The sequence below is a fragment of the Perkinsus marinus genome, assembly GCF_000006405.1.
Source record: "Perkinsus marinus ATCC 50983 genomic scaffold scf_1104296971434, whole genome shotgun sequence".
NCBI lineage: Eukaryota > Perkinsozoa > Perkinsida > Perkinsidae > Perkinsus > Perkinsus marinus.
In genome coordinates this window covers 100,390-116,845 of record NW_003202100.1, presented here as the reverse complement: position 1 = coordinate 116,845, position 16,456 = coordinate 100,390, and the positions used below count along the sequence as shown (strand labels likewise).

At 50.3% G+C, this 16,456-nt stretch overlaps 6 protein-coding genes across 6 annotated transcripts in view; 1 reads left to right on the top strand and 5 right to left on the bottom strand.

The window, feature by feature from the left end:
- Positions 1-1,234, bottom strand: part of Pmar_PMAR010900 (Nonsense-mediated mRNA decay protein, putative) — a gene marked incomplete at both ends in the record, with an annotated part of 3,341 nt that extends 2,107 nt beyond the window's left edge. Inside the window, 5 exons of the mRNA XM_002766874.1 lie at positions 158-240; positions 294-374; positions 462-567; positions 609-683; positions 1,076-1,234. Coding sequence (XP_002766920.1) covers positions 158-240; positions 294-374; positions 462-567; positions 609-683; positions 1,076-1,234 — 504 coding nt within the window. The remainder of the gene's footprint in view (positions 1-157; positions 241-293; positions 375-461; positions 568-608; positions 684-1,075) is intronic.
- Positions 1,235-1,535: 301 nt separating this feature from the next.
- On the bottom strand, positions 1,536-4,744 carry Pmar_PMAR010899 (hypothetical protein; the record flags this gene model as incomplete). Its single annotated transcript, XM_002766873.1, has 17 exons — positions 1,536-1,607; positions 1,675-1,692; positions 1,750-1,777; positions 1,922-1,991; positions 2,113-2,266; positions 2,307-2,455; positions 2,709-2,758; positions 2,801-2,943; positions 2,990-3,120; positions 3,178-3,343; positions 3,478-3,609; positions 3,657-3,809; positions 4,024-4,131; positions 4,178-4,250; positions 4,296-4,429; positions 4,479-4,638; positions 4,692-4,744. 17 exons carry the CDS (start codon positions 4,742-4,744, stop codon positions 1,536-1,538), a joined length of 1,794 nt encoding a protein of 597 aa, XP_002766919.1.
- Positions 4,745-4,827: 83 nt separating this feature from the next.
- Pmar_PMAR010898 (hypothetical protein) lies at positions 4,828-7,856 on the bottom strand (the record flags this gene model as incomplete). The annotated part of the gene is made up of 13 exons (XM_002766872.1): positions 4,828-5,263; positions 5,328-5,441; positions 5,490-5,742; positions 5,811-5,914; positions 5,961-6,022; positions 6,127-6,232; positions 6,341-6,522; positions 6,571-6,650; positions 6,701-6,776; positions 6,931-7,033; positions 7,404-7,514; positions 7,560-7,690; positions 7,739-7,856. The coding sequence occupies 13 exons, from the start codon at positions 7,854-7,856 to the stop codon at positions 5,153-5,155; spliced, it is 1,551 nt and encodes a 516-aa protein (XP_002766918.1). The 3' UTR covers positions 4,828-5,152.
- Positions 7,857-8,193: 337 nt separating this feature from the next.
- Pmar_PMAR010897 (normocyte binding protein 2a, putative) lies at positions 8,194-10,193 on the bottom strand (the record flags this gene model as incomplete). The annotated part of the gene is made up of 10 exons (XM_002766871.1): positions 8,194-8,233; positions 8,692-8,765; positions 8,808-8,900; positions 8,950-9,033; positions 9,077-9,172; positions 9,222-9,309; positions 9,365-9,519; positions 9,567-9,682; positions 9,736-9,880; positions 10,119-10,193. The coding sequence occupies 10 exons, from the start codon at positions 10,191-10,193 to the stop codon at positions 8,194-8,196; spliced, it is 966 nt and encodes a 321-aa protein (XP_002766917.1).
- Positions 10,194-10,506: 313 nt separating this feature from the next.
- Pmar_PMAR010896 (lysyl-tRNA synthetase, putative) lies at positions 10,507-13,123 on the bottom strand (the record flags this gene model as incomplete). Its single annotated transcript, XM_002766870.1, has 16 exons — positions 10,507-10,590; positions 10,642-10,771; positions 10,822-10,916; positions 10,970-11,078; positions 11,118-11,212; positions 11,306-11,479; positions 11,527-11,622; positions 11,667-11,774; positions 11,823-12,030; positions 12,074-12,284; positions 12,332-12,422; positions 12,470-12,562; positions 12,614-12,758; positions 12,802-12,848; positions 12,898-13,019; positions 13,069-13,123. The coding sequence occupies 15 exons, from the start codon at positions 13,121-13,123 to the stop codon at positions 10,663-10,665; spliced, it is 1,758 nt and encodes a 585-aa protein (XP_002766916.1). The 3' UTR covers positions 10,507-10,590; positions 10,642-10,662.
- A 1,375-nt stretch (positions 13,124-14,498) lies between these two features.
- Pmar_PMAR010895 (hypothetical protein) lies at positions 14,499-14,825 on the top strand (the record flags this gene model as incomplete). The annotated part of the gene is made up of 1 exon (XM_002766869.1): positions 14,499-14,825. One exon carries the CDS (start codon positions 14,499-14,501, stop codon positions 14,823-14,825), a length of 327 nt encoding a protein of 108 aa, XP_002766915.1.
- Positions 14,826-16,456: the final 1,631 nt, after the last annotated feature.

Here is a 16,456-nt window from a genome sequence, read left to right as displayed (position 1 = left end):
TGTCAATCTTGCCCGTATCAATCAAAGACTGCACTACGTTCCCCATGCGCCTGCACACGCTCATCGTCATCGTCAAGACCCTTCATGATGCCTACCCTTTCACTGCCAACACCAGTGGGGTCTCGCCGAGATCGTTCTTGCTGTTGAGATCAAGTACCTCTACCAAGCCCAGGTCGGGGTCGAGCACGGCAAAGGCAGCCTCCTGCTGACCCTCCAAGAGAGCCACATGGAGTGGTGTGTCTACAGATCATATTAATAACCCCCTCAGCTAACCGAGGTAGGGCAGATAGTACTTCCTTCATCATCAGTGGCAGTGAATATAGAGGGACTCGACTTGCCCAGTAAAGTCACTGCCGACGGCTCGTTCAGCCTACCTACACGAACAGATCCGACTCCGACCACGTGTAGTGAATTTCCAATACCACACCCCTTTCGAAACCCTCTCCTCTCCTCCTACCTACACGCCCAATGCGCCACATTATCCCCAGCCTCGTCAGCGACCTTCAGATCGGCCCCTCTCTTGATAAGAGGCAGGAGGGCTCCTCCACCATGACGAACCGCATGGACCTGTTTTGTCCTGCACCCTTTCGAGACCACCCCACCCTTACAATAGGAGGTAACACCATCACCGCATCACGAACGTTAACGTCGACCTTCTTGCTATCCAATAGGACCGAAATTATCTAAACATGGTTCGCTAGCATTGGCGATGATGAAGTCCTCTTCAACACTAAGAGTACACGACTATTCAGCGGTGAAAGCGGCCCCACTTTTCTCGCCATCGAGGAGTCCATATGCACCGATAAGAAGCTTGTCGCTTAGCTCGGGCGTCAGTGAGGAACAAGTCACTATCGTTGTTAACAGAATCCCTTTTAGCAATGAAGACTCCACCATCCGGGACCAGGACAGACAGTAGGCCCTCCTGTCTATCTAAGACACCCCGACTGAGCCCCTACTGAGTAGGGGTCTCAACAAACTCACTGGACACAGCAATGGTCCGTACGGAACCCACCCCACTACTATCTTACGATGATCAAATGGAGCGGTATCGAGGACGGGGACACCTCATCATTACCTCATCATCTTCAGACTCTATTGCAGCGATAAGAGGAGTGACGCCTCTCTTGCCCACAGCATTAGCGTCCTCCACCCAGCTCAACTGACGAGTTACCTCCCCAGCTGACGAGCCACCCTTTAGAATCGTCTTAACCAATGAGTCCACTGTTGCGGACATACGAACAGGGTTGGACAAAAAACTACATGACGATCACATTGGGAGTAGTGAGTGTTCCCCCGTAAAACCCGAGACCAACCGCGGCATGCTGCGATCTCATATTAGAACCTTGCTATCCTCAATCTCATATAAGTGTAGCAATACGTGAGTGAGAATAAACTTTCATGAGACTTTATTCTTTCCACCTTCTACAGGGCTGGCCGCCTGAGGCTAAGTATAGAGAGTTGGCCTACATGAAGTTACCTTATTCGGCAGATGCCCACTATGCTCAGTTCCCTTCGATCGAGACCATATGTAGCGCTCACAGAAGGCCACCCACGCCGGTATAATGCATCGAGAGAAGAGATAGGTCAAGAGCCAACAAAACACGTACCTATACAGAGAGCGTAGCTGAAAAGGCCTAGGCTGTCAACCTTACTGAACAGGCCTGTAGAACCTACCAAAGTGCCGTAAAGGGCCTGAAAGGGACAACACTCTATTCAGAAGGGCAGCAGCCCGAGTATGGTTATGGTCACCTCCTGGGGGATGAGTCTGATAGTTGATCTGAACCAACAAGACAAAATGGAGAGGCTGCAATAGACAGGAATGAAATGCACCCGCGAGAGAATAACAGAACCAAAGTCTCGGCTTAAACACTGGGTATCTGCTTCACAATAACGGTGACCGCTGCGCCCATGTTATACTCACGTTCGCATAGCAATGAGAATAAAAGGGGCTAGCACCAGTACCCAATGCTCCAGATAGAAGTGGAAGGTCTCTGGCACAGACAACACCATAAACGCTACCCAAAGAGACTAACACTACGCATACAAGGCTCTACCACAATCAGAACCCACGACTATCCACTGCGAATTGCCCAACAGGTGGTATATTATCACCGAGAGGGTAGCCTCGTTTGTTGTACTCCTCCATCTCAGCAAAGACCAAAGCCAGAGCCACACCCCACATCAAGTGAAGGTACACGTTGAAAAAGTAGATGGACACCTTCCACCTCCGGGACCAGTAGATGACCCCAAGCCCAATGCAGAACACCTAAACCCATCGTGAATTCACTATCACAGGAACCTCTTACATGGCAGGGCTGCAAGAGGAACCAATTAGCCAGCACATCAGCTGAGGTCGAGCCTTCCCGACGAGCAAGGGCTGCCGTCGCCGTCTTGTACGCGATCACCCCAAAAGCCAACAGACTTGTCACTACAGCGTTGAGCAATTCTATCCTATCTGAGCGACGAGGGCAATGCTCTTCCCAATGGCCCCAGCGATACTCAAGAGACTTCCACAGGCCCTACACTGAGGAGGGCCCCACTTATCCCAATCCCAGGAGAGGAGCACACCTCGACAATGCTAGCTCAATACTTCCAGACAATTCAACATACCACATTTCCGACACCTCACAGCTCGACAATGGTAGCTCAATACTTCCAGATAATTCAACATACCACATTTCCGACACTTCCCAGCTCGACCCCCCTACTCATCTTAGCAGTATTGTCCCTCGCTGGCACTCTCAACACCCACTTTCCCCTACACCCAACACACTGATGAGTTATAGATGCCCATGATTACCTCATGAGCCCACCCACAATAGACGTCACGAATACTATTGAGTAAGTGAAGTATCCCAGCAGTTGCGTTGATGGCGTGAGGAACCACGAAGCGAAGCGTTCATCTCCACTCGAGTGCGCTCCACCATCCACACTAGCCACTTCCTAACAACGGCTACCTTAGCAACCATACCGGCACATCTACACCTACCAGGGACAGCTCTGGTTGGCAGTAAAACAACCATCGTGCTGCCGTCCTCAGAGGAGCGAAACTAATACTTGTTATTCCGAGTTCCTCCTCGCGCCGAAGGTAGTCCTCTGGGGCCAACGGTGCAGGTACACCTACAACAAAAGCGCGCGCCCGTCAGCGGAACCAGCATCCATTGTGAAGACCCTCACCCGCCTGCCCTCTGGTCCTATCAGCTCTCCATGCCTCCAGCACCATTGCAGTGATCAGCCATAACGTCATCAGCACCACTGGTAGGACGATACAGTAGGTCCATATAAAGGAATAGGGCCTCCACCGTTCATCGCCCTTCTCGGTGTTTTGATGTTGCATTGAAAACTGATACTAACACCAAGCGACCATAAATAGCAGGAACATCATTTTCATACTAAACTCGACACACATAGCAGCAGTAGGAACAATAAACGTTATGGTACTCAAAGGCCATCCCGACGAACTCTCTCCCCTATAACCCTTTCTATCTCCTTAGACACCTGAGTGGTCGCGGCGAACCCATAGCTTAGTATTTTCGACATATTCGGTTTAGTCTTATCCCTCCCTCCTCCCACCTCAGGTGACGAGGACAGTGACCGTAGAAGGAGCACCTACCAAAACAGCTGTCCCTGAGAATGGGGAGCTCATACGTCACTACTTCTTTCGAGACATAAGTCAAGCCAAGTGTGGTGAGATGCTGCCTCTCACTCTTGTCTCCATCGGGGAGGTCCTCGCCTAGTGTTGGGTCTGCCAACACGCAATTGCCTCTAGAGGCGATATTGACCACACTTAGAATGTCCGATACGTGCACCTGAAGCTGCTTTCAAACGACCCACAGAAATCACAGTCTTCAACCACGAAGAGACCACCCGCATAAGCCCGATAATAGAGCCTTGCAGAGGACAGCCCTCATGATGAAAGGAAGCCGTATCTCAGTGAGAGTGATACTTCCTAGAGAGTCCTATATAGCGCCCTCGAGAAAGGGCTACTACAACGGTTGAGACCCCGCGAATACCCCAACTTACACACAATGCCGTAGCAGTCATAGCAGCAGCCATAGCACACGGCAGTACTCGTTCGGCTGAGAAGCCACCAGGAGGGCAGGAGACAACCGACACATTCAGTGGGAGGACCTAAGGGCACTGGATAACCATACACTAGACTACACCCTTATACTACACTTTTAGGGTAATGCTCGGCCACCACTACTGCAGAGAGACCACTCGTGATAGTGTTGGAGAGGTCCTCGCAACTAGAAAGGAATAGTCAAACTAGAGGACCCTATCCATGATACTACATTGCATCTGCGTCCCTCTTCTCCTGCTCAGTTTTAGTGACACCCACAGAGGATGCTGCTACATTTACATCCAAGGCTAATCTATCGTGTTGGCGACCAACACCCACAAGAGCCCCAGTCGCTTGTCTCGGGCCCTACCAGCCAGCATTCAGCCATAGCGCCGGGCCAAGCGGAGCATACTACCGATGCTTTGGCGAAGACAATATAGTTTCCCCATTCTACTACTGCCGCACAGTCTCCTGCCAGTCGTATGTTGAGCCCAGATCTAACTCCAAAGGGGTTCACGGAACCTTCTACTCCCTTCTTAGTCTCGGACGACTCCGACTTAGGGAATGGACTATACCTACCAAAACGAGGGATTCCATAATGAGCAGCTACTAGAGAGGCGACTAGTACAGTGATACGTCAGCTGGCAGACCGAAGGCATGAGCCGTCGTCGTCGTCGTCATACTGAGCAATGAGCACTACAAGGAGAGCTCAGGGAGGGGGCACAACTACTTCAACACAACTGGGATATCCAAGAGACATTTGACTAGGCAACATCGACAATGATGGTATCAGCTTAACACGATAGAGTGCAGAATGAAGATATACGAAAACCCACAAACTGGCCTTGGGCGGCCTCTCGAGCGAGAGCGTGAGTATCATTATCATCTTTAGCGATAGTAGAAGTAGTAGCAGGAGAAGGACTTACGACGATGAAGAGGAGCTCCGGGGGGAAAGGAGAGACTGTGGCGGTATGGTAAAGGTAAGGAGATCATAATAGTACAGATATACGAGAAGTTCTAGAGAATGGCAACAATGAGAACAAATCAGGAGCTCACTGAGCTCCTCCGAGAGCCGTTAAGCAATTTAAACTACTTCATGAATCTGCCCTCAGTGCCGTTGGTCTGCCATCTATCATCAGGTTGGGCCGACCACCCAGGTGGTGGGCTGGAATCCAAATGATTGTATGCATCCTGGGCAAACTGAGGGAGCAACAAGAGCAAGCCATGTACACCATCATATGCAGCCAATCCCCCTCCCCACTACCTGAAGAGCAGACGAACAAGGCTGTCCCGAGAAGTAGGTGGCCGGAGCACTGAACCCTCCAATAGAACTAGCGGCATCGGACCAGCCTTCTAGAGGGAAGTTGTCCAGAATCACCTGCCACAAGAGCTTACTCTTGTCCGCCAACACCCCCACTACTACTACCGACGAAGGATCTTCCTCGTTACGCTGAAGCTCGGCTAATGCTGTAGCAAGGAGGCTAGGCTCCCCAATCGCACAGAGGTCGGCCAAAGCATTATCATAGTTCATACCAGCGTCACTAGATGCAGCAGTCAAAGTCGTTGGTCTCTCAAAAACCGGCTCAGAGAGCTGATAGTGCCTCGAGCGGTCCCCAGAAGAATGTGACATATGAGGGTGGTGCTGCTGCTGATGACCAGCCGAACGATCCCTTTGGAACCTACTCTAAATGTGAGCACAGCAAGAACAACCTCCTTCTCCTCCTCCTCGTCCTCGTCGTCGTCCTACCATGGTCTGATCTGCTTGTTTGACTGCTGCATTACACTAGATGTCCGGAAGTGGTCCATGAGCTGCTTCGAGCCTTGGAGTCTCGCAAACGTAATTCTGCATATCTGCTCGCACTCATTCAGAGAAGCGCAAGGCCGAGGACGCTACTACCTTCTCCGAGTTGAACCTCTCCCACTTCTTACCATCGAGCGCCCGTACCAACGCGGGAATACCTTCATAGAAAATTACACCCCCGAAGATCGAACCCACGCCCATCGCAATGAGAACAAGATGCATTACCACTCGGACAACTGATCGATCCATAACTAAGTCTTACTTGTTCGCGGGTTAGAAAAGTCAATGAAGGCGTAGCCAACATTGCATTTATTTCGAAAATCCATCGGCAGATAGAAGAAGTCATACTGTCCGCATATGCTAGGTACCTGGTAGGCAAATATTCCTTTTTCCCCTAAGGCTGAGGCAGGAACTCCGTACGACTCACTATAGCTTCCCACTCTAGGGAAGCCACCAACCCGACACTCCTCTATTACCGAATCGAATAGCTTGAGGAGCATCTTCTGGGTGTACTTGTTAGGAATATTCCGAATCATACAAGTCGTTCGTGGGTCCGCACCACTCGCCACTTTGCCCAAGTCTATCACGAACTGCGAATTAGGAACCGCAGTTGTTTTGGGATACTTGCGGCTGCTGCCCACCGACTCAGATACACAAGCTAAGAAGGATAAGCCATATGACACCCGAGTGAACCTGAGATGCTCACAGGCTTTTTCTGGCAACTCAGGAGGAGGCGCAACAGATCCGCTTCCACTCTCCACAGGGACCACTCGTGGCTGTTGGTACCTCATCAAGATCACTAAACGGAAGCGACATATTAAGTCATCATCGCTCACCCCATCATGGCAGCTCGCTGAGCTCCAGAACAAGAGCCTCCAGAGGAACCAGGAGTATGTAACCCTCCAGCTCTATCTAATCAACACCATACATACCACGATTAGCCCGATCAGCAAACCCTATACTACCTTTGCTAGGGCCTGTTAACGATACAGATCGCGGCCGCAGTACTAAAACGAAGGTCAGATTCAATCGTAACTTTCCTCCCCCCCCCCTCCATCAATACTACCAGGTCCTGTCGCGGGCTTTAATTTCAGCCCGGGAGCCCCTACAGAGGCATTTATCGAAGCACAGGCTCTCGAGTCGTAAAACTCTGCAACTATGGAAGAGTCCTAAACACAAGTGCATAGGTGGAAATTCTGGTACCACAGTCTAGCACCTGGAAGCTCATTCGGCGAAGATCTCCAAAATGGCGTAGTTCCGCACGAATGGTATCGAAACTGTCAGCGTCGCTGATGCTGAGTACCACTTCCCGAGCGTCCTCATTTCCGGGAATTGAAACGTATTCCGCTGACGCTGATAAGTCGGCCTTGAAAAAGATGACAATACAGTTTCACCCTAGTGATATGAAAAACACTAGTGAAAAACATATTTCGCGACTACCACAGGGCGCGAATATCGCGTTTTTCACCGAGTTTTACGCTGCTTCACGTAAAACGGGTGAAAATCCGATGTTGAACCCGGGATGCCCCTCTGCGGTACCTCATTGAGTCTAGTATATGCTCGTTGAGCAGCGCGAAGATCGAAGTAAACAACCACAACGGTGTGGTCTAAATGGAAGTTCGAAAAATCGATCCATCGTATATCGCCAATCTGAAAAGTAGACAATCCAATAAGCCTAGTAGTGACATCCCAGACCTTATTCAAAACTTCGAAAATTTGCCCTGCCTGAAGTGCCTCTTCTTGATGCTGTTCCCGAGTTGGAGGGAACAACACTTGGATGCAATCAGTAGCAGCAGCATCATCATCCGATGACGATATTTGACCGTCTAAGGGCTCTACACACATACTAAGTTTGGAAGCATACAAAGGGCTACCGTTAGAGCCGTCCCTGGCCGAATCCCCCTTGTTTAAGATCTTGAAAGTGGGAGAGAAGTCGGACACAGCCTCTGGTTGCTGCCCGGCCGCCTCCTGAGTGTCGGCTGTCGAGGACATTGGTTCCAAGACCTTCAATAAAGTGGATACTCTCAAGACTACGTAGTACTCGTCTGTGCCAATCAGCTGTCTATAGCGTCCTAACTACGGGAGGTCGACTGAATCCTGCCTTAAAATGCTTCGAAAACTGCCATATTTTCTGAATGCTTCTGGTGACGATTGCGCTCGCCCTGCCAACGCAAGATGACGACGACTGCGAGGCGCTATAAAATTTAAGTGTACGTAGAGTGTACGACTTTGGAGTACTGACCATATCCTCCTACGAGACTCGTGACTCTCCACAATATGACATGCTCGAATGGTAGAGCGTGTAATTCTCCATCACAAAGGCGTGAGTTCAAGCCCTGGATATGTTGACTATATTCGAGCCAATATGACTGCCACAAAGCGAAAGCAATGCTGTCACAGCATAAAATCTGACGTGTCTCCAATGACTCCTCGTACGGACTCCACGTTTGAACCCAGCTGTAAAAGTCATTCTGCTATACAATAAATGTTCCGTGTTCACTGCTCAACATGCGTTTTTTGGTGTACGCTACTACGCCCCGGGCTTTATGCTCGTCAAAGAAGGGGAAGTGGTGCATCTACGACCTGCGCTTTACGTGCGCTAACTTTCGGTAAGGTCCTCTCCACTTTCCTTGATGGTTGAATTCGGAGTTGCTTCATGATCACAGAGTGAATCATGACGCTCATCTAACGCAACTCCTGCTTTATTATAAGAATCAACTTTTCTCCGCGGATTCCGGCTCGCCTGCCTCCAGTCTTCGCTTCTTCCTTGCTAAGTATCTGTTCGTCAAAGACTCACTACCCTGCCTCGTCACCGTCGTGATATCACCTTTCTTTCGCACTCATTACTCGATCCTCAAGGTTGGTCTCAGCCGACATGGCCGACTCCACTTGTTCAAGAGCCTAACAAGATGATACTGTCGATTCCTTATGTGTTCCTATCACCTTCATATTAGCCTGCAGAGCCTGTTTGGCCAGTTGCTCATCACTACCCATAATAGCTCCACTGCGATCCTTCGGAATGTGATGTGGTAGCACCTGATGAGCTGTTAGAAAAAGCGCTAGTTAAAACCAGTTCCATGCTTACCTTCGGAATGGCGTCCAACTTGACTCCATCACTATCCTCAACCTCCTTGAGTACCCCTTCCTTCTTTTCCTCCTTTTCATCAACCTGCGGGTTAGAGACTCCTCTAAGGATCACATACGAGGCCCACCTGCTGCTTGTCGTCCAAAGCCTCAGCCTTCTCCTGGTCCTTCTCGTCGGCTCTCTCCCGATCAGCCTCATTGGCATTGGATCGGGCGAAGCGGCCCTAGAGACTATCATGTAGTACCCTCGGAACAGCATCGCTCCGCTATTACACTCGACAGGAGATTACGAAGGAAGTTCTGACTACTCCTTTTCTCTCCCTCTTGTTCTTTGCTCTCCTCTTTCAAGCGCTCCTCAAACCTGCATACAATGTCCACTGTAGGGCCCTTGAGACCCCAGAGGGTCTTGCTGTTACCTTTTCAGTTCCTCCTGCTTCTTGATGTAAGCCCCGGTGACAAAGGCCTCTCCTTCGTCACCAATCTCATCCTTGGCCTTCTCCCGTTCCTTCCGGTTGAATTTCATTTTTATCAGGTCCGTCTCCTTCGCTCGATGATCAGCCGTCAACAGTATCTACTCTCAAGAGTATCACCACATATTCTCCCTACCATCAATCCTACATGATCCATATGCTTAGAGTGCTTGTTCTTGAAAGCATCCTGGGCATGTAGCGCTCCTTCCTTGGTTACGTGGACGAGCCCTGGTCGGTTGAGGGCCTTCGTTGGCGATAGCGGCTCTAATAGCCACACCACAGGTCATTCCCCATGCGTTCTTGAGAAAGGATACTACTCTCTTTTGGTCGTTCCCGCCGAAGCCGTTCACTCGAGCCGCTGTCGAGACTGGAGACCTCATCTTCATCATCTTGCTCCTGATCGTAGTCGAATACACCAGCGGCCGCCATGTTGCTGATCTCCGTCTTCTCTATCTTGGACAACTGAAACAAGCGATAATTGCACTTCGAGCGTGATCTGCAACCACATTTGATAGGCCGAGTCGCGCAAACTCAGTGGGGAAATATTCACATAGTCAACCACATGTGTTGGGGACAGAATGGAAATTCTGAAGAAATTCCGGGACATTCTTATTGGACTCTGAGCACTTCTACCAGAATTCGTATATAAGCTTCTATAGTCAATGAGTATATTCCTCCAATACGAAGTCTACCAGCCTACCGAGGCCTGTGTTGAGATCAAGGGAAGACTTTGCCCCGGTACTCCAGATCCCGAAGAGCGCTCTTCCTCTTGCATGGACTCTGCGAATAACGCCTAGTCGATGAAGATTCGAGCGATCATACTACACCGACCATATTACATTCACTGCTGTAGTTGGCTGCGGTCGCGCCTTCGCTTTAGGTTTGCTTTTCTTCAATGAGAGTGTGGCGAAGTGGCCTGTAGTCTTTTGTGGGCCAAGTTGAAAATTCATCACCGAAATCGAGAGACCCCCAATCTAATCAACTAAGCAAACCCCCTTCGGCCACCGTTACTACTACGGCCACCGTTACTACTACTAGCAACTCAAGAGCTCAAGAAGCGAATGTGGATAGTATGGCTATCGAACAGAGGCATCAATTGTCTTGTTAAAACAGAAACAGACAGAAAATTCCTTTAACAGCCATCTGCCTATCAATCTACGTAGTAGTGTGAACTGGAAGTGATGACCAGACTCATTATTCAGCTCGGCCTTCAGTGAACTTACTCGCTATAAACATGCTTCTTATTACTCCTCCTTATGCTCACCCTCAACAGGCTTGTTCACGATAGGCTTCATAGCGGGATAGAGGATAACCTCCTTGATGTTGATGTTATCAGTGAGGAACATGCAGAGCCTATCAAGCAACATAAAGGCTCCATAGGCTCAGCTATGAGGTGGTACTACCTATCGACACCGAGACCCCAGCCACCAGTGGGGGGAAGACCATACTCCAACGCTGTAACGAAGCTGTTATCAACATCACACGCCTCGTCATCTCCCTAAGAGAAAAACCAGATGCTGACCGTTCCGGAAGGTTGTTGTACGCAGTTACCGCAGCCTTAGCCTGAGCCTGGGCGGTGAAGCAAGCGAGCTGCTTCACAGGGTCGTTCAACTCCGTATATGCATTGCATATCTCCTTACCCATTACGAAACCCTCAAACCTGAATATCAATACATACCATCGTACTCATATGCATTACCTCTCAGTGAGGCCGGGCTTGGAGCGGTGCCACTTGGCTAGAGGGGACATGATCTGGGGATGCTCTGTGACGAAAGTGGGACTCACTATCTTGTCCTGAAAAGCGAACAGGATAAAATTTTGTACTCCAAATATAGATACTCAAGACGGTGAAATTTTCAGCCGAAGATTACCCCTAGCACCACTCACCTCAATGAAGAAGCCACAGAGCTTGTCGAGAAGACGAGCAGAAGTCCTGGGAGCAGGGCATTCCACATCAAACTTGGTAGCCAGCTCGTCCAGCTGCTGACGAGCCTCCTCAGCGGCGAAATCACGATTAAGCGATACACCGGATTGACGCTCGATCTCTTCAACCATGGACACCTATAGAGTGACCATCAAGCCAGTGAACATACAAGGGCATGCCGTACTCTCTTCCATGGGGGAGAGAAGTCAATCTCCTTGGCAGGACCCTCAGGGCCTTCAGGATGGAAGGTGACCTTGTAGGTGCCAAAGATGGACTTAACCTGAATAACACAAGCTACTCGGCGAGCAACTGTAGTCGACTTACCATTCCAGAGATCATTTCCTCGGTCATGTTCATGAGATCGTTGTAATCAGCATAGGCCATATAGAACTCACAAGAGGTGAACTCAGGATTATGGGTTAGATCAATACCCTGAGAGAATGCATGCTCGCCTTAATGACTGATGTACATGAGGCTCACCTCGTTACGGAAGTTCTTGCCGATCTCGAAGACACGATCAAGGCCGCCAACGACGAGCATCTTGAGGTAGAGCTCGGGAGCGATACGCATGTACAAGTCCAGGTCAAGCTCGTTGTGATGGGTGATGAAGGGCTTGGCCGAGGCACCGCCGGCGATCATGTTCATCATAGGAGTCTCGACCTCCATGAAGCCACGATTGCCCAAATAGCTGAGGGGACACGATGAGGAGAAGGAGTGGTAGGAGAGCCTACCTGCGGATGTAGCCGATGATCTGAGATCGTCTCTGGAAGGTCTCTCTCACATGAGGGTTCATGATGAGATCGAGATATCGCTGACGGAAGCGGACCTCCTGGTCCTTGAGGCCGAACTGGGCCTTAGGGAGCATATGCATGCAGGTGGACAGTAGGCGGATCTCCGAAGGGAAAATAGAGAGCTCACCACGCTTCGACTTGCCGACTACGCCTGAGTATTCACAATCAACCTGGGCAGAGATACGAAAGTTAGCTTACCCTTAACACCAATGATGTCACCACGATGGACCTCCTTGTGGGCAGTGGCAAAGTCAACATCACCAGTCCAGTCTTGAGCGACAGACATGACCTGAAGATACTTCAATGACCAAGTTGGGGACTGCAGAGTGACCTAACCTGAATCTTATGGCCATCCTCCCAGAGATCATAGAAAACCATATGCTTGCCGCTCTCACGCTTGGACATGGCGCGACCAGCCAAGCACACAACCTGATGATGAATGAGTAAGCACCAAGTGAAAGGGAAATTGAATGTTCCCACATCGGCGGTATGCTGACCAGCCTCGAGGTCTGTGTACTTCTGAGTAACTTCAGCCACAGTAGAATCGACTGGCCACTTGTGGGGGTATGCTTCTCGACCAGAGGCTCGGATGGTGTCGAGCTCAGCCAAACGGTTATTCCGGTACCTTCCCAGAGCACATGTTAACCCCATCGAAGAGCCCTACGTACTGGGTGGGATCCAAATCCTCATCGCTGACCTTATCAACCTTGGCGGCCTGCAGTAGGGACCACGTCCAAACCACACATGATCGCGTCATTACTCACCTTCTGCGCGGCCATCTTAGCCTCGCGCTCGGCCTTCTTGGCAGCAGCCGCGGCGGCCTTAGCCTCACGGGCCAAACGCTTACGTTCGTGGGCGGGGAGCTTTTGGGGAGTCTCAGTCGACTCTGAGACATTCAATTTTCCTACCATAACTCTTCCTCAACCTCTTCTTACCGTTGGCGACTGGTGCTGCGGTGGCAGCAGTGGAATCCTCAGCAGGAGTAGTCATCAGTGAGCGATAGTGGAGTATCGGACGGAAGAAGCTTAAAGACGATCGAAGATAATGAGTGTTTCTGTAGAGAGCCGCTGTGGCCTTTGTGATTGTCAAATGCATTAACTGCCCGCAGAGCGGACAGTCCTCGAACTAACACCTCTAAACTGTTCAACACAAGGCCGAGGAGTCAGACTAAATCGACACCTTCACGACTTGCATGAGAATCGTAGGAATACTTGCCTCCCCTATCGAGATGACAATCGATTGAAAAGAGGAGCGCGATGAGTTACGACGTCAATTTTTCAACTGCAGGAATGAATCAGTTTCAGTTAGCGCTCGCCCTCCCGCACTATCCGGGTGGGAACCGTCATAGGGAAAACAGCCATATCCGTAGGTGTAAACCACTTCTAAGAGGGGTCACTGCCTCTTTAGATAATGGACCTCAACTCAAGGATTACAAGCTCCATTCTGCTATGATCAATCGTAACACGTAAGTTGTATGAAGATTCTCGAGCTCTCGGCAGAGACGAAAACGAATTGAGCGCACATCCAAGTTTCCTAAGGCGATCTGTTGAGTCCGGGAGACTCCCCATAATCCTCCCAGCCTCCGAGGAGGAAAATGATTTTACGTTGAGTGCGTCATCAGTCGTAATAAAGGATGCTTTTGAGTCGACGATCATTTGCATCAGTCAAGGTCTCTGTAGCTCTGCCGATTTCCGTCAATCCTCTCCAAATGCCTTCATCCATCAAAGTTGCATTGCAATACCTTGGCTTATGCTGTCTGTGCGTATACCCTGTCCAGTCCTCGGGCGTTTCCGATGAATTAGACACGCTCGACGTCATCAGAGAACGAGAAGTACTGTACGCAAGCTCAAAGAGAGGCGTAGAATACATTTTCATACCGAGGAATATACCTGCCGTGACCAAGCGTAGCGAAGCGGTGCATCATGGCGTAACCAAATATTTCAAAGAGTTTTCTGGGAGAATCCGAAGTCATGAGCAGGGAGCAGACAATCTGAATCTCACAGTGTTCGATTACATACCCTACAATTGCGCGCAGGAACGATGCATGGATGCCGACTCGGGCAGCGTTCCCCGGAAGGCACTGATCCTCCGAGTGGCGGATGGCGAGACCTCAGAATATGTGGCTGACGTTGTTCGCGACGGAACCTGTTTCAACCGAATCGAACCCGTGAGGTACTCCTATGTGAGGGCAGCGAACAACCAAGTCAGCGAAGCTCCATCCCAAGTGAAAAGCGAACTGGAGGACGTATGCGCGAAAGGATTCATGGCTCTGAAGCCATCCTATAGTTTACCAGATCTCCACGGCACCTACGTAGGCAGCCGTGATGGAAGAAATCTCACGCTTGGATTTTTCCGCGGCGTTGTCATGGACGCTAAGCTGGAACTGGATTCGACCACCCGAGCCAATCCCTTCGCTACGTATGTGCCGATCTGCGACGGCGTAATATCTATTATTAACCGGGGATCGGACTTCAAGAGTCTCACACTCACCGTTCTCAAAAAGTCCACAGCGTACATGGGGGTTCATTGGCAGAAGGGACGTGACGGAGACACGGTGTTCATGCAGCGGCATCCGCTATGTAACATGGAGGAGCACGGAAGGAGGAACCTTTCTAAGTACCAGCTTCACAGGTGGGATCAGCAATCACCAGATGCTTCCATCCTCGGACGACGTCCTGTTGAGCGGAAGTGAGCGCAGTTGCGAACAGAGATGTCACTAACGTTGTCAGGATGCAGCTGGATGTATCTGCAGCCTACCCGGCACTTATCCCTGTAGATGTTCAATACTTCATTTGTTGAGAGCCGTGATGTTAGGATGTTGTTGGAAGCGATGAACACGTGAGTCGTGTGACGCGACTGATGCTCTGTTGTGTTCATGAAGTAAAGCATAGTCCCCGGCTAGACGACTCCTCCCTGCATACAGCCGTTCCGAACTACATCCAAGATTCGACATTGACAGTAGTTTGGCACTAGTACTGCCGCCCTATCCCTGTGAACCTCTCACTCGAGCAATGTTCGCAGCGTCTCGAGATCACCAAATGACTTTACCATATTACTGAAAGCTCGTAGCGGAGACAAGCGAGATCCTTCCGACTGTTGCAACGAGATCCGAGTGTTGAAATGGAATTGTTGGCGCGGAGTTTGACCACAGGCCCGATCTCATCCCACCTAGCGGGATATTGTTCAAATTCGTCAGACTTCCTTAGAGACGAGCACAGACCCGTCCTACTCGGTTTCTTCTATCCTCTGTACGACCACGCTATCAGGGAACGTTTTGTTGGCACTAGGATTAATGGCTGCCCCTCATCATGATGTGGGTGGAATGAGAAACGATGTAAGCCGAATGCTATAGACGATCCAAACGAAGTGACATTAGTAGGAGTCGCCCGAACCAAGATGCCTCAACAAACACTCATGCTCCATAGAGTTCGGAAGTCCTCCTCGCAGACAGGACACCGAAGCTAGTGATAGGCTGTCTCGCTCAGTAAGTCTGCATCATCACCATGGCTCAGCTCCTCTTCTGAGGCAATCCCGTTCCTCGAGGGGGAACTCGACAGGACCTTGCGGAGTCTTCAACAGGATAGGTTGGAATTGAGTGTGGAGAACATCGAGTTGGAAGAACGAGTTGAAGTGACGAAAATCGGTGAATACCCGATGTCGCGATCGATCTAGGAACTTCTCAACGAGCAAGCTGAGTTACGGAAGTTAAGGCTCCAGAAGCCTGAGCGACTCGGCGACCAGAGAAAGCACGAAACAAGTCACCTCGGTTCAGGGCCAGCCGAAGATCCTGAGTGAGCCAGCTTGATCGCATCCCTGACTATGGCCCATAAAATGCTCATGGCAAACATTGCTCTTGTTACTGTACTTGTTCGCAGGATCCTGCGGCGACGCAGGATGAAATTTGAGACATGCTACGCCGAGTTGGCTGGGCTGCGCGAGCAGCTTGAGTGTCTTAGTACAACTGATCGTACCTCTATCGAAGATCATCGTGCAGTCGGTAAGGAGCCTCCAGAGGGTGCGAACAGCACAGATGTTACGAGCGTATTCGTTGACTTGGGTGAGCAGCTTCGAGCAATGTGGCTTCCCTCGGAATGCTATCGATTGTTCAGGATGCGAGAAGCTCAGATCTGTCGCCACGGAGTTGGAATCCGAGATCTCTACCTTGGGAATTTTGAAGCACCGCTCCGACTTAATGTGAATATCCCAGAATGGCACATCACACAACCCTTCTTTCAGGAAAGAGGAGGCCCGGCGGAGAACTTTTGAGCTCGCGCTGGAGAAAGAGATCCTGACGAGGAGAATCGGGCGGCTTGAAAACGATCT